The 24,205-nt window shown below is 44.7% G+C and overlaps 2 protein-coding genes across 2 annotated transcripts; both read left to right on the top strand.

Moving 5' to 3' along the window:
* Window positions 1-7,118: 7,118 nt before the first annotated feature.
* Window positions 7,119-9,309, top strand: LOC132899016 (antihemorrhagic factor cHLP-B-like). Its single transcript, XM_060940669.1, has 7 exons — window positions 7,119-7,310; window positions 7,440-7,553; window positions 7,640-7,727; window positions 7,846-8,012; window positions 8,111-8,224; window positions 8,415-8,498; window positions 8,590-9,309. The coding sequence occupies exons 1-7, from the start codon at window positions 7,119-7,121 to the stop codon at window positions 9,307-9,309; spliced, it is 1,479 nt and encodes a 492-aa protein (XP_060796652.1).
* A 12,136-nt stretch (window positions 9,310-21,445) lies between these two features.
* Window positions 21,446-23,296, top strand: si:ch211-284e20.8 (uncharacterized protein LOC563738 homolog). The gene is made up of 7 exons (XM_060940668.1): window positions 21,446-21,640; window positions 22,040-22,150; window positions 22,319-22,397; window positions 22,514-22,680; window positions 22,753-22,863; window positions 22,953-23,036; window positions 23,126-23,296. The coding sequence occupies exons 1-7, from the start codon at window positions 21,446-21,448 to the stop codon at window positions 23,294-23,296; spliced, it is 918 nt and encodes a 305-aa protein (XP_060796651.1).
* The last annotated feature ends 909 nt before the right edge of the window (window positions 23,297-24,205 follow it).

Raw genomic sequence — 24,205 nt, 5'->3', positions numbered from 1 at the left:
TCTTTTGACCTTGACGTTAAACGAGACCAAGTGTCATATTGTGAACCCCAAGCCTTTTGATGAATGTAAGGTCAGGGATGAGCATGAGACGGTAAGCTTAAGTTATATCCTATGTGTTACTTCAGTGCATTCGCATTACGTGTATGTCCACTAAATTTATTTCTTTGTCTTGAAGCCAGTAACAGCAAAATGCAACGTCTCTTTGTGTTCTGATGAATCACAACCAGGCATTGCACGTTTAGTCTGTGATACTGAGCCAGGTATATCAGCTACTTGTATCATATATTTCTTTTTTTTGTTTCAACACCACAATTTAGCATACTAATTAAAGCAAGAATATTAAAAATCTGGCCTTAAAGCAGCTGATTGGTGATATATTTATGGTGTTTACCCAGCTTCAAGTGAACAACTAGTACGCCTCTGCCCCGATTGCCCGACTCTTCTGCCCTTGCATGATCCTCAAGGCTTGGAGAGTGTAAAAGCAGCCATTGAGAAGTTCAATAAGGAATCCAACCAAACCTCTTACTTTACGCTATTGGAAGTTGGCAGACTGAGTTCCCAGGTAGGAACAGTGTAACTTGAAAGCTAAGCATGATACAATATGTATGTATAAACACAGCATGTTAAAATTTTTGATTCTGTTTTCTTAGAGGGTGAGAGGAAGTATCTAACCCATTCTTCAGTTTGTACAGTGCTTTTTGTTGTCTGCCTTTCCAGTATAACATGATGTTTGGAATGTCCAACTTTGCTGAGTTTGCCATAGTCGAGACTGAATGTTCAGCCAATGTGAACAATGAAGAAAAACCTGCTTGCAAGCAAAAATGCTCCAATGAAACTGTAAGAACACTCATTCCCTTAAAGTCATTTTCTCTTTATACATAACACTAAATTACAAAGTACCACGCTATCATAAAATATTTTTTTCTGCCATTTAATATGAATGAGTATATGTTATTCGTGTATTTCCTCTCATGCTTAAAGCATTATGGATTCTGCCACTCTACACAACTTGGAAATGGTGACTTGGCTGTAGAATGTGAGATTTATGAGGTCCAGGTATGTACTGTTTCATTATTTAAACTTTTATATTCAGCTTAAGATATCTTTTTCTCGCTACATTATACATTATCATTTTGTTATGCTCTGTGACAGAACACACTGCATCCTCCATTCCACCGTGGAAAGCACTGTAGGCACAAACACCATCCAGGGCACCATGGGCAAGGAGTACCTGAAAGTCGTCCAGGGCTCCATGGGCGAGGAGATCCTGAAAGTCGTCCAGGGCACCATGGGCGAGGAGAACCTGAAAGTCGTCCAGGGCACCATGGGCGAGGAGAACCTGAAAGTCGTCCAGGGCACCATGGGCGAGGAGAACCTGAAAGTCGCCCAGGACACCAGGAGAGGGGAGAGCATAAAAGTCCCCCAGGGCATCGCGAGCGAGGAGACCATGAAATCCGTCCAGGACACCCCACACGTCCTGGTCAGCCTGAGCATCCAGAGCTCGTCCCAATAGTTCCACCCGGCCATCTTTTTTGTTTTACTCGGTCAACTAGACATCCTTTCCATAGAGGTCCACCTCATCATGGAGGTCGTCCTCATCATAGAGGTCCTCCTCATAATGGAGACCATGGAGAACGTGAAAATAGCCATAAGAAACCTCACCCTATGCCCACTCACTCACCACAAGAAGGGGTTCCTGATGGTCAACCTACCCCTCCAGGATCTGAGGAACACCCAGATTTCCGTTTCCCACATTGCCATGGTGCTGTGAAAATACCACCCTCCATTCATCCTATCTGCCCATTCCCTCGTTCATTCTACAGAAGGGGTCAATAATAAAGCTGATCTTTTCAAGGGATTGTGTTTCATACAATCTGAAGTAGAAATGTTAAGCAAAACACAGAAGTGAAGCTTCTGGTTTACACAATGCTACAAGTGGTTTTGTTGAACAACTGAAATGGCATACAGTATGTGATAAACCTCTTATTATCATCCAATCTGATTCTATCTCAGTCATTTATTCTCATCTCATCTCATCTCATTATCTCTAGCCACTTTATCCTGTTCTACAGGGTCGCAGGCGAGCTGGAGCCTATCCCAGCTGACTATGGGCGAGAGGCGGGGTACACCCTGGACAAGTCGCCAGGTCATCACAGGGCTGACACATAAACACAGACAACCATTCACACTCACATTCAGACCTACGGTCAATTTAGAGTCGCCAGTTGACCTAACCTGCATGTCTTTGGACTGTGGGGGAAACCGGAGCACCCGGAGGAAACCCACGTGGACAACATGCAAACTCCACACAGAAAGGCCCTCGCCGGCCACGGGGCTCGAACCCGGACCTTCTTGCTGTGAGGCAACAGCGCTAACCACTACACCACCGTGCCACCCCAGTCATTTATTATTAATATATATAGCACAAAAACAGATCAAATGTTGTCATAGTCTATTCAAAGCAAGTCATATGTAAATCATTAATATAAGTAAGTGTTTTTATTTACTGAAAACAGAACCAAAAAAAAACCCCTACAGGTAGAAACATCTTGCCGATAAGGGATGCCAAAGGAGAATGGCCAGAGTGGTTCATACTGACAGGAAGGCTATGGTAACTCAAATAACCACACTTTACAACTCTGGTAAATAGAAAACAGAAGACCCCATTGGGTTCCACTTCTGTCAGCCAAGGAATTATGAACAGGAGTAGGAAAACAAAACATTTAATGAATAAGTATTAATACAATCAGTGTTTTAGGACTGATTATTGATGAACCAAAATGTTTTTGGTATAGCAGCACCCTGGGGAAAAGATGCTTAAGGGTTTTCAAATAAAATAATACTGAAAAACAAACAAACAAATAAATGATCAACATTCAAGTATGGGCAGTATTTTGTCCTTTGTTGCACAGCTTTTAATAAGTATACCGTAAGTGCTTCAAAACCAATTAGTTTAGCCTGAATATGACATCAGTTTTCTGATTTTCTGATCACCAAAATATTTTTTTTGTACTCTTTTATTAAAATACTCTTTACTTTTGAACTGCAAGCAGTGGAAATGTTCATATATTCTTTTGTTTTCATATACAAAACATCCTAAACTTTACTAAACTCTATTTACTTTCTATCAAAAGTAAAATGGAGTCATCCTAGGATGTAGTTATAATAAAATTGAGTGTTACTACAGTACCAGTCAAAAGTTTGGACATACCTTATAATTCAATGTTTTTTCTTCATTTTTATTCATTAAGACACTTCATGTGTTATTTTTATTTTTTTATTTAAATTTAAGATTAGACAATACATCAACAAAACAGAAAGAACAAGAGAAAGACAAAGTGACAGACATTCCAAGACATGACAAAGGCATTTAAAAAAATAAGTAATATAGAAGAAAAATAGGAGTGATAAGATAAATAAGTGAATAAAATAACATAAAATAATAAATAGCAATAAGTTTAAAGAAAGAAAAGGAGATATAAAACAGGGCAAATTGAAATGACAGACAATTTCACTGAATGTACTTTGAATAAAATTGAATAGCTGATAAGCACTTTTTGTTGGATTCGATATGTGACAGAGACTCAAAATACATTTTTAATTCAATTAAAAATAATGGGAATGAGGGGGTTGGTTGCCTTGGACATTTTGACTTTATGTATATGGAATTTACCTAGTAATATAAAGAGATTAATTATGTTAAATTTATTATTGTGTGAGAAAGTGCCAAAAATAATGATTTTCTCATCAAAGTGATACTTGACTGTAGTTTTAGCGAAAAGAAAATTTCCCAAATCTTTCGACACTTCATGTGTTAAAGTAATGATGGATGTTGTTCATGGACGTCACTAGGATTGAGAGATGGGGGGGCTTAGCCCCAGGAGTGTGTTCAGTAATGCGCATGCACCGAAATTTTTTTTATTGCTCCTACATAGGCTTCGTCAATTATTCATTATTTGAAGAACATTTATCAGAATCTGTTATCTGGATCACTTTCTTTTTCTACCCTGCTATTTCTCTCCTAAGTCTTCAGGATATCTTCTTTATATTAACAAAATACGTCTAAATCAGTTCATTAGAGGCTGGGGCTGCGTTTATGAAGAAAGATGTTTGCAAATATCTCCATCAATGCATATGGTAAAAATTAATTAGGTTATATTCCAAATAAAGCTATTTATTTCAGTCTGATGCACTGAACAGGAGACAACATAATGGTGTGGTGCTTTATTTAATTAGTTTAGTTATAACTAGCTTAGTTCAAAATCCTAGTGAAATCTGACAATACACACAAATATGAATGTTTCTCAAACATTTATTCTGCCAAATGAGAATACAGTATACCTTAACCCTTTGGGGGACACTTAGTTTTCAGAGCAGATATCAAACAAATAAATAAGCTTAAACTGATAGTGAAGTTTAGAAAGAAAATTTGCTCACCATTTCTGTCCTATCTCAAAAACAGCTTTCATTATTTAAGTGCTAGCTCGAGCTACTTTACGAGATGGGCTAAAATACAAAGAAAAAAACTAAGGTCTTACTTAGTCTTTCTTAGTTTAGCCCAAAATATAAGTTGTCAAGTTGTATAACAACATAACAGGAAAGATGAACATCCTTGAGACTATTTCACAGTACGCAGCTACATTCTTATAAACTCAGTGTGTATGTCTGAATGAGTCTTACATAACAGAGTTTTAATGTAAGTAACAGTGATATGTCAGAGAACAGAGGAGGAAATGTCTTTAAATCAACAATTAAAGACAAAATTACAGTATATAACTAAGTAGAAGAACTTATAATACAGAAAGTCAACTATCCATTCTTATCACTGTTGTGAACTGAATATGAAATAAGGGGCTAGTTTATGCCATGCAAGACGGTTAATTCAACAGAAACAGAGGTGCACTAAAGGCGTTGATCAGACAGGAGCAGCTGAGTGGGCCATCGCTTGCCATTTGCTTTTATCCAAGCTTGATTAAGGCATATAAATATGGGGATTACTTTATTTTCACTCTTATATCATTCAACTGGAGGTGGATAGCCTACTGTGCATGTTGTCTTTTTTTCTTTTTAATTCGGTGGGTTTTTGATAGCCTGCACATCAATGCTGATATGGTGACTTCTGACACACCCACCAAACGAAAGAAAACAAACTCAGAAGCCTATTGCAAAGGCCAATGCGGTCACAATGTTTTGAAATGTTTTCCTACAGTTTCCATTCTTATGCAATGCGTTGTCATCTTTAACTCGAGGAAAGCATTGTGGGCTACTACGTTGCGGCCAAATAGGCTACCTTGTTCAATTAGTGGCCTAGATCAAACCGTAGCTAAACCGTCTCAAAACGGCGCATTGGTTGAACTCGGCCCTGTTTTCTCTGTTGACATTTACTGACCTCGATCACGCAGACCTCTTCAGCATCAGCTCCCTTGTCACTCTCCTGTTCCTCACCCACTCTCTTAAAAAATCGTTGTATATCCATCTAGCCAATGAATTGAAAGGACACATTAAATCTTCTCTCGCCATAACTATTGCTACTAATGGCATTTAGTTTTCACTCGCAATAGTTGAAGAACATACCAATACACAGATGGGACAGAATATAGAAAGCTGTCAAGTTTAACTGTTCACGCTAATATTGGCTAACAGTTTCCATAAAGTTCAATTTAGCTGCCATAATGTTAAAAGGGACAAGTAGCCTACAACATCACATTTTCTTCCCCTTAGATAAACGTAGGTAACGTTAAGCAATTAACAGTGACTGACATCAACTTACAATCTCTTGTTCACTGTATCATTCACTGCGAATTAAGTCCTCTTCTTCTCTTAACAACTCTGCCGGCCTCAGGAACGTATCGTTACAGCAAGTAGGCCTAATAACATACAGCTCCCGCCTGAACCGCACATGCCCGCCTACCTGGCTATGCTGGGAAACATAACGATAATTTTATTCGTGTCGTAGCTAGAACTTGTAGACATATTATTGTTTGACTCGTTTTCTTGCTGGTTTGTGTTATGTGCAAGTCTGCACTATTTTATATATATATATATATATATATATATATATATATATATATATATATATATATATATATATATATATAATTTTTTTTTTTAAACACTGAAAATTATAGGGGGGCTTGGGAACATTTTAGGGGGGGCTTAAGCCCCCCCCAAAATGGACCTAACGACGTCCATGATGTTGTTTCTCTTTACTTAGTTAAACGATTCTTGACATAACATGGATTACTACAGTTGTGGAATAGGGCTATTAACTGTATTTTTATTATTTACTATTTACTGTTTGATCTCAAATGCATTAAGAAGGCAAGAAACTACTGCACTAATTAGCTTTTGATGAAGTGCACCTGTTAATTAAAAAGCCTTCCAGTTCCAGGTGACTACCTCATGAAGCTGGTTAAGATGATGCCAATAGTGTGTAAAGCGTCATCAAGGTAAACGCTGGCTACTTTGAAGAATCTGAAATATTGAAGACATTTTGTTTTTGTTTTTTAACTTTTTGTTTACCACATAATTACATATATGTTCCAGATGTTATTTTGTAGTTTTGATGTCTTCAGTATTGTTCTACAATGTAGAAAATAGTCAAAATACAGAAAAACCTATGAATGAGTAGGGGTGTACAAACTTTTGACTGGTACTGTACATTTCCAATCCCCCCCGGGGAATCTTAGGGGTGTCGAATAGCATTTTTTAAGGTTCCTGATATAAAGTGAAAAGAAAGAAAGAAAGAAAGAAAGAAAGAAAGAAAGAAAGAAAGAAAGAAAGAAAGAAAGAAAGAAGTACATACATGAAAAATGCTATAAGTCAGCAATGGAAAGTTACAACAGCCACCAATATCTTCTCACTGATTAATAGTTTAAACATGCTCTTTGCTCAGCGAGTGCAAAGAGCTGAGACAATGAGTGGATTGCAGCTGCTTGATTGATTACAGTTGGATGTGATCACAGGGGCCTTTCAGCAAAGAAGACTAGGAGCTTTGTTGACCAACTGGGAGGTCATAGTAACCAAGATTGCTGCTGCTAAGGTGGTTGTAAGGGACTATAAAAGTTTATTGCTTGTTCCTCATTGATCAGTGGTGTGTAGGAGACAGATGCTCCACCATGAAGCAGTGCGTGCTGTTGTTGTTGGCTTTTGTGTGCGTCCATGGTGCCCCTGCAGGGGTCCTTCCACGGAGTTCCTGCAAAGATGTAACCAATGTTGCTGAAGAAGCTATAGACAAAATCAACCATGATCGAACCACAGGTTATGTCTTCAGCCTGGAACGTGTCAGCAACGTCCATCAGATACAACATGTGAGTTTGCTTGTTGGCATTTTTAGGTTATATAATATGCTATTAAATACAGGTCCTCAATTCATACCCAGGATGAGCTTAATTGTGTCTTCTTAAGATCTGTTGTCAGAAATCATTTTTCATTAACAGGGTGAAACCGGGGTGGTATTGTATCTAACAATTGATATCCTCGAGACCAAATGCCATGTCCTCAGTAAGAAGAATTATAAAGAGTGTGAGACTAGGACCATTGCTGATAATCCGGTATGGACCCCCCCATTCAAGTTTCCATTTAATTGTAATTTTATTATAGGAGATCATAATGCACATTTTTATGTTGTTCAACCCAGGTGTATGGTCAGTGTAAGGCTGTGGTATATGTAAACAGACCTCACAGAGTCATTCGTCTCTACAAATACAGCTGTACCGTCAGACCACGTAATGATCAAGTCTTGCTCTTAGACCATAAAATGTACTATTGCACATATCCTTCTATAATTAATGAACTAATTAGAAGATGATAAAGAAATAAAGAAATACCTGCTTTATTTTGCAGTTTCTGCCACCACAATCAGTAAAGTGTGCCCTGACTGCCCAATTCTGATCTCACTGGATGATACAGAAGTGGAAAAGGCGGTGAAGATCGGTTTAGAGAAGTTTAATAAGGAGAGTGCACTCCCAAATTACTTTGCTCCTCTTAATATTACAAGAGCAATTTCACAAGTAAGAACCTGTCCAAAACATCGGAAAGAACATTTTCAAAAATAAAGTAAGAAAGACAGAAAGAATGAAATAATAAATTCCATTCATTTTTTTTTTAGCTTGGGATGATCATTATGTACAATGTGGAGTTCACCATTCAGGAGACAGTTTGCTCCAACAAAACTGATATATCTGAGGTTTCAAAATGTGACCTCATGACCTGCGAGTTTGCAGTAAGTGTCAAGTCCTAAAAGAGGCTTTTTATTCATTCAGCTGTTGAAATAAAATACTGCATGATACCAGTTTCAATATTACTGACAATATTTGATAAAATGATCAAACATTAATTTGGTGCATATGTACTAGACTAATTTTAAAAAGCAGTACAGAGTGTAGCAGTTAAGTTATGTTTTTCATTCTTAGCACAAAGGATTCTGCACAGCCACACACACTCGTGTCAATGATGAAGAATTCATTGAATCTAAGTGTGAAATCTATGAACCTGAGGTAAAAGACAACATTCTTTTAACAGTCAGTAATTTGTAACAATGAAGTACTCTGATTTAGGTATAACTGTTGTCTTAAATTTGTTTTTAAGGCTGCAGAGGACGAAAAGAAGCACCATTTCGGAAAGACGGACCATCATCACAAGAACACTGATGGTGTTCTCCAATCTTATTCACATGACCATACTCACGATCACACAGTCCCCCATTCCCATCCAACTACACATGACCATGATCACAATAAAGATCAAGGGCGCCACCACACCCATGAGCACAATGAGGGACATGATAAAAGTCATTTCCATACCCACTCCCATGAGCACAGCCATGATCATGAACATGTCCATGTACATCACGACCAAGCCCACAACCACACACAGCACCAGGGTATACACCCTGCCCACCACAACTATGGACATGCCGAAGGTGAGACACATGAGCATGATCATGACTTGGCGTTGGACCATGAGCATAAGCATGGACACCTCCACGAGCACGAGCATCATCACCACCATCACCAGCACCCACTTGAAATCACTGTGAGAAAGCCTGAAGGAACTGTCCAAGTCCTCTCATCACTGGATAGACCCGTGACCCTTCCAATCTTTCCTGATCAGCATGAGAAACCCGACATGCCCACTGGTCTCCCACTGCGCCCTGACCCAGAGATACCAGGACTGTTCGAGCCTGTTATTGGCAAATTCCCCAAAACTGTATCCCCTGACTGCCCAGCAGAGTTCAAGAACAACAACAAGCTCATCAAAGATGCCTTTGCTGAGGATCCGGTCTTCAAAGTCCAGCCAGTTTCATGAAAACCTTCAGGATAGATTTTTGATGTTTACATTGTGTAGCTCATATGAAGAGTCGTGCACAGTGCAATAAAGCATACCTTGAAACCACTGATTGGCAATAGATGATGATTATTTTGTATGCCTCTGGAAGCACAAACAAAATAGAATACATTTACCAATATTCTAAATTAAGTAATAATAATAATAATAATAATAATAATTTAAAAAAAATCAATGGTTTTTTAAAAAAAAAATCAATGGTTCATAAAAGATGTCATATTATTTGCAATTCTCAAATAAATGGATACATAATAAAATAATGGGAAACTAGACTTTTAAAAATCAATTCACTGTGTATTAATAGTTGCTATTATTATTATTATTATTATTATTATTATTATTAGTAGTAGTAGTAGTAGTAGTAGTAGTAAAACATTGGAATTTAATATAACTGCCGCCATCAGGGAGATGCTACAGGAGCATTGCAACCAAAACAACGAGGCTGAAAGACAGTTTATTTCCCCCCATGCCATCAGGCTTGTGAACAAAACCCAGCCACTGTCTCTCCCCCCAGTTCTGTAGAGTTTGCCCTGAACTACCTATTTATTTGCACTGACACTTTACACACTTTGAGATGAGATGAGATGAGATCCTTGTTTTTAATTACTTGATATCTATTTAAAGCCCTGCGATGATCTTGTGCAGGGTGTACCCCCGCCTCTCGCTCATAGTCAGGTTCAGGTTCAGGTATATTATAAAGCCCTTTAAAAACAACAACAGTTGACCAAAGTGCTGAACAGTCCAACGAAGTAAAGAGTCATACATATGGCCTAAAAGCAGATCAAGGACACAGAAAGGGATACACACTACACAGAACAACACAACACAACACAGACTGCACAGCTTGGTTGCTATGGTTACCCACAACAAGTTTGACAGGCATATCGGGGACAGCTCCTAGTTCAGGACCCCAACACGGCATGATGAAGGGTGCCAAACTGAAAAGGCAGAAAACGATTGCATCGTTTTTTCAAAAAACAACGACTGTAAGTAAACTGTGCCCTACTTTATCATATTGTAGTAAGTTCCCTATGTGTGGGTGGAGCACAGAGGATGGCAGGACAGAGATCAAGGTAATCAGAAGGCTTTATTGCCGTACTTTCCAGTCTGACAATTTCAAACGTAAATTCGAGACACACACACACTGTCGTCTTGTCTCGGGAAGCTCTCCCTCTGCTCTCCCTCTGCCTCCTTAAATAGGGCGCGGTCACTGGGAAGACACATAAACACAGGTTAATTGCCGTCAGGTGTAGTGATTCTGCCACTCACCTTCCCTGACTCCGCCCTCCTGTCACAGACCGGCGCTTGACCACGCCCCCACTGCCACATACCCCCACCGCCCAACTCAGGCCGGGCGGCCATCTGGCCTGCAGCCGACTCCCCCCCCTTGACAGGAGAGGAAGTCCGCCACGACCATCTGCGCCCCCGGCCTGTGGACCACCTTGAAATTGAAGGGTTGGAGTGCCAGATACCAACGGGTGATCCGCGCGTTGGCATCTTTCATGTGGTGGAGCCACTGGAGGGGCGCGTGGTCCGAACAGAGGGTGAAAGGGCACCCCAGCAGGTAGTAACGGAGGGTGAGGACCGCCCACTTGATTGCTAGACATTCTTTTTCGATTGTGCTGTAGCGCCCCTCACGCACCGACAGCTTCCTGCTAATGTACAGGATGGGGTGGTCCTCCCCCTCCACCTCCTGGGACAACACCGCCCCCAGCCCTCTGTCCGACGCGTCGGTCTGCAACACAAAAGGGAGAGAAAAGTCAGGGGAGTGTAATAGTGGCCCCCAACACAGTGCAGCCTTTACCTCAGAGAAAGCCCGCTGGCACTGCTCCATGCACTGGACCGGATCTGGTGCCCCCTTTTTAGTGAGATCAGTCAGCGGGCTGGTGACGTCCGAATAATTAGGTATAAACGTACGATAGTAGCCAGCCAGCCCCAGGAACTGTCTCACCCCCTTTTGGTCTTGGGCCTCAGGCAGGCCGCAATTGCTGCTGTCTTGTTAATTTGGGGACGCACCTGCCCGTTGCCCAAGTGAAAGCCCAGATACCGTACTTCCACCCGCCCAATCGCACACTTCTTCGGGTTGGCAGTGAGACCCGCTCGCCTCAGCGACCTAAGGACGGCCCTCAGGTGTTGTAAGTGCCGCTGCCGGTCGTTACTATAAATGATTATATCATCAAGGTATGCTGCCGCATAGGTGGCGTGGGGGCGGAGGACCCTGTCCATCAGCTGCTGAAACGTAGCAGGCGCCCCAAACAGCCCAAAAGGAAGTGTGACGAATTGGTGCAAGCCGAACGGTGTGGAAAAGGCCGTTTTTTCCCGGGATAATGGAGTCAAGGGGATCTGCCAATATCCCTTCGTCAAATCCAGTGTCGAATAAAAGCGAGCTGTGCCTAGTCGATCAAGCAGCTCGTCAATACGAGGCATTGGGTACGCGTCGAATTTAGACACCGCGTTGACTTTTCTATAGTCCACACAGAACCGGACCGACCCGTCGGCCTTGGGTACCAAGACCACCGGGCTGCTCCAGTCACTGTGGGACTCCTCGACGATGCCCATTTCGAGCATGGTCTGAAGTTCTTCCCGAACCACCTTTTTTTTGTGTTCAGGTAGCCTGTAAGGGCGGCTACGCACTACCACCCCCGGGGGTGTCTCTATGTGGTGCTCTATGAGGTTAGTGCGACCGGGCAGGGGCGAGAACACATCCGAAAACTCGGTCTGCAACTGGGCGACCTCCGTGAGTTGGGTCGGGGAGAGGTGGTCTCCACAGGGGACCGGAGAGGTACGTGATGCCAATATCCCTTTTTGAACCTCCGGCCCCAGCTCCGCCTTCTCCGGAACTACCGACACCAACGCCATGGGGACCTCCTCGTTCCAGAGTTTAAGCAGATTGAGGTGGCAAATCTGTAGCGCCCCACCCCTGTCCGTTCGCCTCACCTCATAGTCGACGTCCCCGATTCGCCGTGTGACCTCAAAGGGTCCTTGCCACTTGACGATCAATTTGGAGCTAGACGTGGGCAACAGTACGAGTACCTTATCTCCCGGAGTGAACTCTCTAAGGTGCATACCCTTGTTGTACAGGCGGACTTGCCATTCCTGGGCCTGCCACAAATTCTCCTGAGTTAGGTGGGTGAGCGTGTGGAGTTTTGCGCGCAGGTCCATAATGTACTGAATTTCATTTTTGCTTTGTGAAGGTCCATCCTCCCAATTTTCCCGCAGCACATCTAGGATGCCGCGCGGCTTACGCCCATATAATAATTCAAACGGGGAGAACCCCGTGGAGGCTTGGGGGACCTCTCGTACTGAGAACAGCAAAGGCTTGAGCCACTTATCCCAATTACATGCGTCCTCACTTACGAACTTTTTAATAATATTTTTGAGGGTGCGGTTGAACCGTTCTACTAAACCGTCCGTTTGTGGGTGATACACACTGGTGCGGATCGGCTTAATCCCCAATAACCCATACAGTTTGCGCAGTGTCCGTGACATAAATGTAGTGCCTTGATCAGTCAGAATCTCTTTCGGGATTCCAACTCGGGAGATGACGCGGAAGAGTGCCTCCGCAATACTGCGTGCTGAGATATTGCGCAGAGGCACTGCTTCCGGGTATCGCGTTGCATAGTCCACCAGAACTAATATAAAGCGGTACCCTCGTGCTGACCGATCTAATGGCCCGATGAGATCCATCCCAATTCTCTCGAACGGGGTCTCAATTAACGGAAGAGGGCGCAAAGGCGCTTTTGGAATGGCCGCTGGATTTACTAACTGGCATTCGCGGCATGCCATACACCACCTACGAACATCGCCGCGAATCCCCGGCCAATAGAATCGGGCCATTATTCGGGCTAGTGTTTTATCCTGCCCTAAGTGTCCAGCCATGGGATTAAAGTGAGCCGCCTGGAATACCGATTCCCAGCGGCTCTTTGGAATTAACAGCTGTGTGACTCGCTCTTTAGTTTGAGTGTCCTGCGTCACTCGGTATAATCTATCCTTCATAACTGCGAAGTAGGGGAAGGACGGGGTGGCGTTCGGCTGGAGCGTTTGACCATCGATTACTCTCACTTGGTCAAACGCATGCCGCAGAGTCTCATCTCGCGATTGTTCTAATGGGAAATCCGCGAAGGATTCCCCAATAGAGAGAGGAGGAGCCGGCGGCTCCTCACTCTGACGCAGAGATGACGTAGACGGCTCTGCGACAGCTGCTCCCGCCAAAGCGACACCGGGACCTCCCCCTGTCAAATGGCAGGACCCACTCTTTACTAGGTGTGTCATTAAACCCCGAAATCCCGGCCAATCAGTCCCCAAAATTAAAGAGTGGGTAAGGTGAGGATTAACCGCCGCCTTCACTATAGATTTTTCCCCTCTGAAAAATACGTGGACCGACACCAAAGGGTAGCTGTGAACATGCCTGTGCACACACAACACCTTCACCCCCTGTGCTCCCCCCAATGCCTCGTCTTGAACCAGGCTTTGGCGGATCGAGGTCTGATTGCAACCAGAATCCACCAACGCCTGATATGTAGCCCCTTGGACACTCACCGGTATGCGATACATTCCGGCCCGATCGAGGGCGGCCTCTGGCGCGTCGGGGATCCGTACCACCGTGCCCACTTCCATTGCCGTGCATTGTTGTTGCAGGTGGCCCGGCTCCCCGCAGCGCCAGCAAACCGGCCCGGGCTTTCCCTCTGCACCGGTGCTCTGGGGCTCACTCACCTGGGGGGAGGGAGAGACAGACACAGAAGGGAGAAACGGGAGGGCACCACGGGTGCGGCAGGCCGGCTGGGGTGGAGCCGGCCCCCTTCTCCGTGGTGGGGGAATGGGGCGAGGACAGGACACAGAAGGAAGGGGAGAGAGAGAGAGAGAGAGAGAGAGAGAAGAGGAGAGAAGGGTTGACGTCATCGGCTGAACAGCCGCCAAATGATCCTCCGCCAGCCCGACTGCCTGATCCAGCGACGCCGGGTGGTGGCACTGGACCCACTCCGCGGTTCCTGCTGGTAAGCGGGCGATGAACTGTTCCAGTACCACCTGGTCGACGATTCCCTCGGCGTCGCGATCGTTGGCCCTCAACCACCGCCAGCAGGCGTCCCGGAGCTGCTGGCCGAACGCGAATGGCCAGCCGACTTCCTCCAACCGCAGCGCACGGAAGCGCTGGTGCTGTTGTTCCGGTGTGTGCCCCACACGCTGGAGGACGGCCCGGCGGAGGTCCGCGTAGGCCAGCCGGCGGTCGGCGGGGAGCTGTAGCGCGGCCAGCTGTGCCTCTCCCGTTAGCAGGGGGAGGAGGCGCGCCGCGCGCTGCTCCATCGGCCACCCCGAGGCTTCGGTGACCTGTTCAAACAACGTGAGGAACGCCTCGGGGTCGTCCTGCAGGCCCATCTTGGTGACAGTGAGGGGGGACGGGCCCGCGGCCGGAGCGCTGGTGGACCCCGCCGACGCGAGGAGATGCCGGAACGCCTCGCGATCTTCCTGCTGGGCCAGCACCAGGGCTTCGAAGCGCCGCTCTTGTTCCTTTCAGAGTGTGACGAGCGCCTGGTGCTGGCTTTGCTGAGCCGTGGCGAGGGCGTGGACCAGGTCGGCGAACGGGGAGGATTCCATGGGGCTGCTTGGTTGGTGCTCCACTTTTTCCCGGGTTTCGGCACCACTGTAGTAAGTTCCCTATGTGTGGGTGGAGCACAGAGGACGGCAGGACAGAGATCAAGGTAATCAGAAGGCTTTATTGCCGTACTTTCCAGTCTGACAATTTCAAACGTAAATTCGAGACATACACACACTGTCGTCTTGTCTCGGGAAGCTCTCCCTCTGCTCTCCCTCTGCCTCCTTAAATAGGGCGCGGTCACTGGGAAGACACATAAACACAGGTTAATTGCCGTCAGGTGTAGTGATTCTGCCACTCACCTTCCCTGACTCCGCCCTCCTGTCACAGACCGGCGCTTGACCACGCCCCCGCTGCCACACATATCACCTTGCAATTTTTTGATAGTCTGTTCAAAGTAATGTCGTAGTGAAAGTAAAATCATACGGAGTAGAGATGCCTTTCTGGTAGCCTCCTTCTTTCTGTGGTAGCCTGTAGATACAGTGCTCAGAAGGCAGTTTCAATGTTTAATCTGGCGTTCCCTGCCATAATTTCAGCGAGCATATTGTTTCATAAGGAAACTTTGCGAAGAGTTGTTGACTGACTGCCGCTCACTCATGTAGACTACTTATTTACAATTTTATTCCTGTGTATATATATATATAGGCTATGTTGTTTATGTGTTTGTAAAGCACATCAAGTAAGAAGTGACTTTTAATTACATTTTGTGTTTTTTTTTTACACCCTGCTCTTTCTGTTTTCTTAAAGAATCAGTGTGCTGAAAGTCAGTTAATGTTTAAATAAAACAGTTTTTGCATACGGCATATGGCATGCTTGGGGAGTGATTGGAATCAGTATCAGAATCAATAAGCTTTATTTCTTTCAATGATGGGTAATTAAGTTTGACAGTCCAAGTCTCAATACATAGGATACACAGACCTAGATGCTATAGATAAATACAAAGGGTAGACAAAACAGTCAGCAGTCATCCAGAACACACACACACACACACACACACACACATATTCAACCCACATGACATCCTGTCGTGTCAGTGGTAAATAGCACATGAGAGCACCAGACATCACAGGTGTGCTCTATTCCTACTCTTTATTTATTAGTAGGCCTAAGCTAACGGTTGCAGGGATGAAGGAGTGATGGTTTTTTTGTCTCAGCTGAGTAATGTCGCCGCCCTGAGGGCATCAGAGTATATTCCTCGCACAACACATGTTGGGGGTGGGGTTGGGGTTGGTTTGCTGGCAGCTTTGTCCCCCCCAGTTCAAAAAACGTATCTGCGCCCCTGGGCAGGGGTCCCGGTCTACCTCGGATTACGCCATCGATTTCCAGACGTTGGCGGCAAAATGCGGTTGGAACAAGAACGCCCAGATCGACGCGTTCCTGCATGGCTTGTCCGACGCCATCAAGGACGAACTGGTATCGCCGGAACTGCCGTCAGACCTCTCCAGCCTCATGGACCTCACCAACCGCATCGACGCTTGTATCCAACAACGGAGAAGAGAGAAGTCAAGTTTATTTGTATAGCGCTTTTACTGTAACAATAAACATTGTTGCAAAGCAGCTTTACACAATTTGAACGACTTAAAACATGAGCTAATTTTATCCCTAATCTATCCCCAATGAGTAAGCCTGTGGCGATGGTGGCAAGGAAAAACTCCCTCAGACGACATGAGGAAGAAACCTCGAGAGGAACCAGACTCAAAAGGGAACCCATCCTCATTTGGGCAACAACAGACAACATGACTATAACATTAACAGTTTTAACAAGAAGTCAGTTTCATTGATGGTATAAACTCTTCATTGATGGAAACTTGAGTGCAAAACTGTTCATGACAACTGCAGTCCTAAAGTTAGCAAGTCAACTGTAGTCCTCAGCCATAAAAGCATTACTGTAAGAGTCCAGAACGTCCTCCAAGTGTGACTTTCAACTGTCCTCATGGGGCCGTTCTCCACAGGAGTGATGCGATGAGACTCCAACCAGACACAGGGCACCAGGATGGATCAGGCAGGTCCGAGGAGCAGAAGAGGTCAGCATCTCGATCCCAGGACCAACATGTAACTCAGAGGGACAGATTTGGGGGGAGGGGGGGAGAGAGAGAGAGGGAGAGAAAACACAGGTTGTTAGGTATGCCCAATGTCACCTGAATAAGTAGGAACAGTATACATATTGCACTGAGTACAAGCAGGGACTCCGGCAACTAACTATGACAGCATAACTAAAAGGGGAGAGCCAGAAGGTAACACAGGCATGAGGGAGCCCCAGGACATAAAGCAGCCAGCCACTACACCGTCAACAAACTTGAGTGAGCAAGCGAGTGGGGACTGACAGCATCCATACATCCCAGTTTACCAAAACACTCTATGTCTTAGGACCCTCCAGATCTACACCTTTACCTCATAAACACCATTAACAAAAGGCTTGACTAAACAGATATGTTTTTAGCCTAGACTTAAACACTGAGACTGTGTCTGATTCCCGAACACTACTTGGAAGGCTGTTCCATAACTGTGGGGCTTTGTAAGAAAAGGCTCTGCCCTCTGATGTAGCCTTCACTATACAAGGTACCAGCAGATAGCCTGCACCTTTTGATCTAAGTAGGCGTGGCGGGTCATAGAGAACTGCCCCAGACTCACCTCCTCTCCACCTCCCGCCGCGTCTGTCGAACCCATGCAGGTATTCCGGGTTTGGGTGTCAGAAGAGGAACGACATCGCCGGCGGAGCACGGGGGCCTGCTTCTGCTGCGGTCAGCTGGGACATATCTGCCGAGCCTGCCCGCTAAAAGGACAAGCCCACCAGTGAATCAAGGGGCCCTGGTGGGCAACGCTCAGAACCAGTCCCCCACTAATCATCCATTACTTCCTGTCATCATTATCTGTGACAATCAGCATCACCACCTCCAGGCCCTCGTTGACTCAGGGGCGGACAGGAACCTGATCTGCTCCGCCACTGCCAAGCGTCTGGGAATCCCGCTACTTGCTCTTGATGTCCCCCTCACTGTCCTGACACTCAATGGCACCGGCTTGACCAGCATCACCCACCTTACCGCCCCACTCACCCTAAGGATTTCCGGTAACCACTCAAACCATCCAGCTTCGCGTCATGAACAACCCTCACGTACCCATTGTCCTAGGATTACCATGGTTAATGCAGCACAATCCCCACCTTAACTGGACTAATAACGCCATCCTAGGCTGGAGTTCTTCCTGCCTGGCCTCCTGTCTGAACTCCGCTCTGCTTCCCTCCAAACCACCACAGCCCTCAGCCAGCGAGTTTCCCAACCTCTCTCACGTGCCTCTGGAATATCTGGACCTTAAGCTAGTTTTCAGTAAGACCCGAGCAGTGTCCTTCCCTCCTCACAGACTCTATGACTGTGGTATTAACCTCCTGCCCGGGACAGCACCACCCAAGGGATGCCTCTACTCTCTTTCTCCCATTCAAAGACAAGCCATGGAAAAGTACATCACCAAATCGCTGGCAGCTGGGATCATCCGCCCTTCCTCCTCCCCAGCAGGGTTGGGGTTCTTCTTTGTCGAAAAGGACAAGTCACTCTGCCCCTGCATTGACTATTGGGGTCTCAATGCCATCATGGTCAAGAACCGCTACTCACTACCGCTCATGACCACTGCCTTTGAACTACTCCAGGGAGCCAAGGTATTCACCAAGCTAGAGCTACGCAATGCATACCATCTCGTCAGGATCAGGGAGGGGGACGAGTGGAAGACAGCCTTTAACACCACCACTGGTCACTACGAGTACCTCGTGGTCCCTTTCGGCCTGACCAACGTGCATGCAGTCTTCCAGGCACTCGTTAACAACGTCTTAAGAGACTTCCTAAATATCTTCATTTTTGTGTACCAGGATGACATCCTGATCTTCTCCCACTCCCTGGAGGAACATTGGGGTCACATCTGGCAGGTCCTCCAGTGCCTGCTAGAGAACAAGTTGTTCATCAAGGCAGAAAAGAGCGAATTTCACCAGAGCTCTGTCTTGTTTCTGGGATTTATCCTTTTCCCGGCAAGGATCCAGATGGACCCCCTCAAGCTTGAGGCAGTTGCTGATTGGCCCACGCCATCTTCGAGACAAGAACTCCAGCGTTTCCTAGGATTCGCCAACTTCTACAGGCGCTTCATTCACAACTTCAGCACGGTGGCCGGACCTCTCTCAGCCCTGACCTCGACCAAGACCCAATTCAAGTTGGGGGAGGAAGCAGAGAAAGCCTTTTCCATGCTCAAGCACAGGTTTACCACAGCACCCATTTTCACCATACCTGATCCAACCAAGCAGTTTATTGTCGAGGTTGACGCTTCCGAGTCAGGGGTCGGAGCTATACTTTCCCAGAGGGCCAGTGACGACAAGGTCCACCCATGCTCCTTCTCCCGCCGGCTATCCCCAGCCAAACGGAATTATGACATCGGTGACCGAGAACTACTGGCTGTTAAACTAGCCTTGGAGGAGTGGAGGCACTGGCTCGAGGGGTCGGCGTTCCTCTTCTTAGTCTGGACCAACCATAAGAATCTGGAGTACCTCAAGTCTGCCAAACACCTTAATTCCCGTCAAGCCCGTTGGTCTCTCTTCTCCCAGTTCAAATTCACGCTTTCCTACCACCCAGGCTCCAAGAACGGCAAACCTGACGCCCTGTCCAGGATGTTCTCCTCCCACCAAGAGGAGTCCAAGCCGCCCGAGACCATCCTTCCTCCACGCTGCCTGGTGGGAGCCACCATTCTAGAGGTTGAGATGCTCGTGCAGAAGGCCCTGGAGCAGGACCCCGGTGAAGGTAACCCCAACAACATTCCTCCTAACCATCTGTTTGTTCCCAGTCCTGTGCGAACCCAGGTGCTGCAGTGGGGTCATGGCTCCAAGCTGGCCTGTCATCCGGGAGCTGCCTGAACCCTGGCACTCATCTAGCAGTGCTTTTGGTAGCCATCCATCAAGGAGGACGTCCAGGAGTTCATGGCAGCCTGTGACACATGCTCCCAGAACAAGACAGCCGATCGACCCCCTGCCGGCTTGCTAAGACCCCTCCCGACTCCATATCGACCTTGGTCTCACATCGCCCTGGACTTTGCCACAGGACTCCCCAACTCAGGTGGCAACACATGCATTCTCACTGTCATTGACCATTTCTCCAAGATCGTTCATTTCATCCCTCTGCCCAAGATCCCCTCAGCCAAAGAAACTGCTGAACTACTCATCCAGCACATTTTCCATCTAAATGGACTGCCCACTGACATCATTTCTGACCGGGGTCCTCAGTTCACTGCGCAATTCTGGAGGGCTTTCTGCAAACTCATCGAGGCCACCTGTAGTCTCTCCTCAGGCTTCCACCCACAGACCAACGGCCAGGCAGAACGGGTGAACCAGGCTTTGGAGGTTGCACTCAGGTGCATGGCGTCCAGGGATGCCAGTTCTTGGAGTAAGTACCTACCCTGGATCGAGTATGCTCATAACACTCTTCCTTCATCTGCCACAGGTCCCTCACCCTTCCAGTGCTCCCTAAGTTACCAACCACCACTCTTCTTTTGGTTGGGGAAGGTCACCGTACCCTCTGCCCAGATCTTCATATGCTGCTGCAGGAGGACATGGGCATTGGCCCAGAGAAAACTCATTTGCTCCGCCCTAGTATCCAAGAGGCCGGCCGACAAACGCCACTCTAAGGTGCCCACTTACCGAGTGGGGCAACGAGTCATGCTCTCCACATGCCATCTGCCACTCAGAACCGTCTCCCGCAAGCTGGCTCCCAGGTACCTAGGACCCTTCCTCATCAAAAAGGTAATCAACCCATGTTCCATCAGACTGGCACTACCACTCAACATGCGACGCATCCATCCCATGTTCCATGTGTCACAGCTTAAACCTCTGGTCTCTAGTTCTTTGTGAGTGTGAATGGTTGTGTGTCTATGTTTCAGCCCTGTGATAACCTAGTGACTTGTCTAGGGTGTACCCCGCCTCTCACACATAGTCAGCTGGAATAGGCTCCAGCTTGCCCGTGACCCTGCACAGGATACGCGATTACAGATAATGGATGGATGCTTTACAGGTGTTTTTTTTTAAAATATATACATGGACTTCTAAAGCATTGAAAAGTAAATCTTTTGAGAGATGCAGCTGAATATGAAGAGATAAAAGAGACAGTTGCACTGGCTTCTCCTTTTCAGTTCAAATTATTTTGACTATGATGTAATCACTCAAGCAATGAGTGGCTGTATACAATATATTTTTTTGCATATCAATGTATTTTTTTAAGAGTGACATACACCTACAGACTGGAATAGTGCTGTACTGGGTGACATTTGTCAGGAAGATATATTTACTAAAGCAGAAGCAAACAAGTCTTACCCAAGCATTCAGTATATGGTTGATCTTTCTACCCATGTTTTGTCATTGTTGACCAGCACAAGGTTCATACCAATATTATGCAACTGTTTGCTGGGTGCGTATTTATTATCCAACAGTGCAGCTGCCTGTTCTGAGCTCCTCTTAGGTTCATGTAGAGTGATTTAATGAGCAAAATGTTGCAGTTTAGCTTTCTATCACTCATATGTTTATATGTTCAGAGTGCTATTACGTCTCCTGTGTTAACTGGGTGTTTGGACCCGACTGTAGTGAACGCAGCTGAGGTGGCACTGGACCAGATCAATGCAGCCAGAAAGGAAGGGTACATCTTCTTTCTCAATAGAGTGTATGATGTCCAGCAAGAGACAAAGGTGGGTGAGGTCTGATAAATGTCCTACAATAGATGGACTGCGCTACATTTTGCTTTTAAGTCATCTCTGAGACTCGGCTCAGAAATGCACACAAAGCCTCTCAAATTTAAAGCTAATCTATTTATGTGGTCAATAAACAGAAAAACCAAATGCTCATACTCGTATCAACATAAATCCTGATATTATACTTCCAACTAAGTTAACTACGTAAGCTTCTGTTTGCTTATAATGTGATGTCACAGTTAACACTTCACTTCTTAAAACTGATATGAGAAAAATGTAAATGGTTCTTACAAAGTTTGTAATTGTTGCAGTTATGACAACACAAATGCACTCTAAATAATATTATGCATTTCAATTAACATTGTACTGCACTGTATAAAAAATTTTTGTTTAAAGGAGGAGAACACTCTCTTACACCTGACAATAGATGTGCTGGAGACAAAATGTCACGTGATCAGCAGGAAGAAGTGGAAATCATGTGAAATAAGGGATATTTCAAGTGTTCCTGTAAGTCCTTCAAATCATAAAATAATTCTGAAGAAATGACAAACTAATTCATTTTCTTATGGATATGTACATGGCAGAAAAGATTAAAATCCTAAAAGTGTAAAACCTCTGAGTAAGCCTGAAGATAACCAATAACCAGGAACATAATTGTTTTATTAACTCTTTTAGGTGTTTGGAACATGTGCTGTATCTGTCTCCGTTCAGCCCAACGTCACTGTTCAGAACTTTAATTGCACCATCCAGAAAAGTATGGTTTGATCCTGTAATTCAGACATATTTCATGGAATAAAGATTGTGTATATATACTTCATGCATCTGCTTTTGTCTGTGAAAAATAAAATGTATATCTTTTTGTTTTTCTAGTTCCAGCACGTGCCATAATTTTCACTTGTCCAGACTGCCCAACTTCAGTGAACCTAGATGATTCTCATGTAGCAAAGGCAGCACATCTTACACTTAAAAAATTCAACAATCAAACATCCTCTGCTAATTATTTTGCTCTCCTGAACATAACATTGGCAAAGATGCAGGTATGTTTAAGCAACCACTTATAAAATGTAACTTGATGCCCCTCGGTTGTACCTCATGATCTTTTTCTTCAGTGGGTTGTTGGTCCAGCTTACTTTGTGGAGTACACCATACAGGAGACAGACTGTGCTAAAACCTTGAGTGAGACTGAGTTGTCTAAGTGCAAACCAACCAATCAGACATCTGTGAGTAACAAAGCAAATTATTCAATAAAGAATATAGCTAATGTTGCTTACTATGAATGTTTTTTTTTCACCAAATATCTTTTCTTTAGCCAAAGGGCAGCTGCTCTGGGTCACATGTTGTGGTTATGCAGACAGAAACTTATATAAAAGTTGAATGTTCAATCTATGAATCGGTGGGTAATTTTTGCCTGTCAGCATTTTTCTGCTATTGAAGTAACAAGACTATTATAACGAATAATTTGAATGGTGTGTTATCATATAGGACCATGCTTCAGACAGCCGGATTTCATCTCCAAACACCGAAACCCCTCCTGGAGAGGTACATGTTCTGCCCCCTCCATCTCTCCCAATGCCTTCAATAGCCCCACCAACTACCGCTAACTGCCCTGGTGTAAAGAATCACAGTTATCGTCTACTGGGAACCGATATCTGATCAAAATGCCATTTCAAGCTGAAGCCTTCTCAACTCTGTCAATATGGAGTGTGACAAACTGGAAAACATTAGCCAAAAACTACAGATTGATTTTCACAATGTGGCGAAATTATTGGTTTTGTTATAGATCTCTAAAAGCATACACAGCTGATTCGATTGTGAGAAGGAATGTTGTGTGTAGCCTACAATAAAGCATGTGTTAAAAGTGGGTGTCCATGTTTGTCTTTATATGAGTCATTCTATAATTAGAGGTACATCTCAAGTCCATGTGCTGTATTTGTCAATTTCACTAACTATTAACTTCAGCCAATGATCTTTTGTACATTAGCACACATTTCTCTTTTATATAATACAAAAAGTCAACAAATTACATCATTTTACTCTGCAAAAATGCATATATAATACTGGAATTTGGTGTTTTTATGCTGTCCGATTTTCCAAATGTCAGGTTTGGTCTTCATATTTACATTTTAAAAAAAGTTTTTTGTTTAAAATTTTTACAAATATTTATTCATGGTAATTATTATAATATGACAAAAGTGTTTAAAAGCCTAAAATGCCTTATATTATAAATTAAATGAAGAATTTTGTGTGCGTCCGAGAAACTTATATCAACTGTGTTACCCACTGAAACCCCCCCATAAATCGGCAAATGGTTTGGTCCTAAGTCATGTGACCAACATCATGTGATGTCATATCCTCTTTGGTGGGAAATTTGAAGACCGTGTGGTAAGTTTTGAGTTCACCTCTTCAATATTTTCATCAATTCTGTTGTATAGTCCTAGAGAGGGTTAATTGTCTGTCAACTGTGTTGTCAACATATTCATATAAACCTGATTTAGAAATTGTATTTACAAAGTATACAGCTAAAGATAATAAAAATATGAATTGATTAAGGTCTTGTAGTGA

This window comes from Neoarius graeffei, chromosome 15 (assembly GCF_027579695.1).
Source record: "Neoarius graeffei isolate fNeoGra1 chromosome 15, fNeoGra1.pri, whole genome shotgun sequence".
In the NCBI taxonomy this organism is placed as follows: domain Eukaryota; kingdom Metazoa; phylum Chordata; class Actinopteri; order Siluriformes; family Ariidae; genus Neoarius; species Neoarius graeffei.
Note: the sequence above shows the minus strand (reverse complement) of the source record. Positions and strands in the feature narration are given on the sequence as shown.

What these genes read in the sequence shown, in the direction of transcription:
- LOC132899016 (XM_060940669.1), top strand. Translation starts at nt 7,119, where the DNA reads ATGAAGCAGTGCGTGCTGTTGTTGTTGGCTTTTGTGTGCGTCCATGGT. An exon ending in TCATGACCTGCGAGTTTGCA is followed by an intron (nt 8,225 to 8,414) that starts GTAAGTGTCAAG and finishes TTTCATTCTTAG; the next exon opens with CACAAAGGATTCTGCACAGC. An exon ending in GTGAAATCTATGAACCTGAG is followed by an intron (nt 8,499 to 8,589) that starts GTAAAAGACAAC and finishes TTTGTTTTTAAG; the next exon opens with GCTGCAGAGGACGAAAAGAA.
- si:ch211-284e20.8 (XM_060940668.1), top strand. Translation starts at nt 21,446, where the DNA reads ATGTTGCAGTTTAGCTTTCTATCACTCATATGTTTATATGTTCAGAGT. An exon ending in GGGATATTTCAAGTGTTCCT is followed by an intron (nt 22,151 to 22,318) that starts GTAAGTCCTTCA and finishes TAACTCTTTTAG; the next exon opens with GTGTTTGGAACATGTGCTGT. An exon ending in TAATTGCACCATCCAGAAAA is followed by an intron (nt 22,398 to 22,513) that starts GTATGGTTTGAT and finishes TTGTTTTTCTAG; the next exon opens with TTCCAGCACGTGCCATAATT.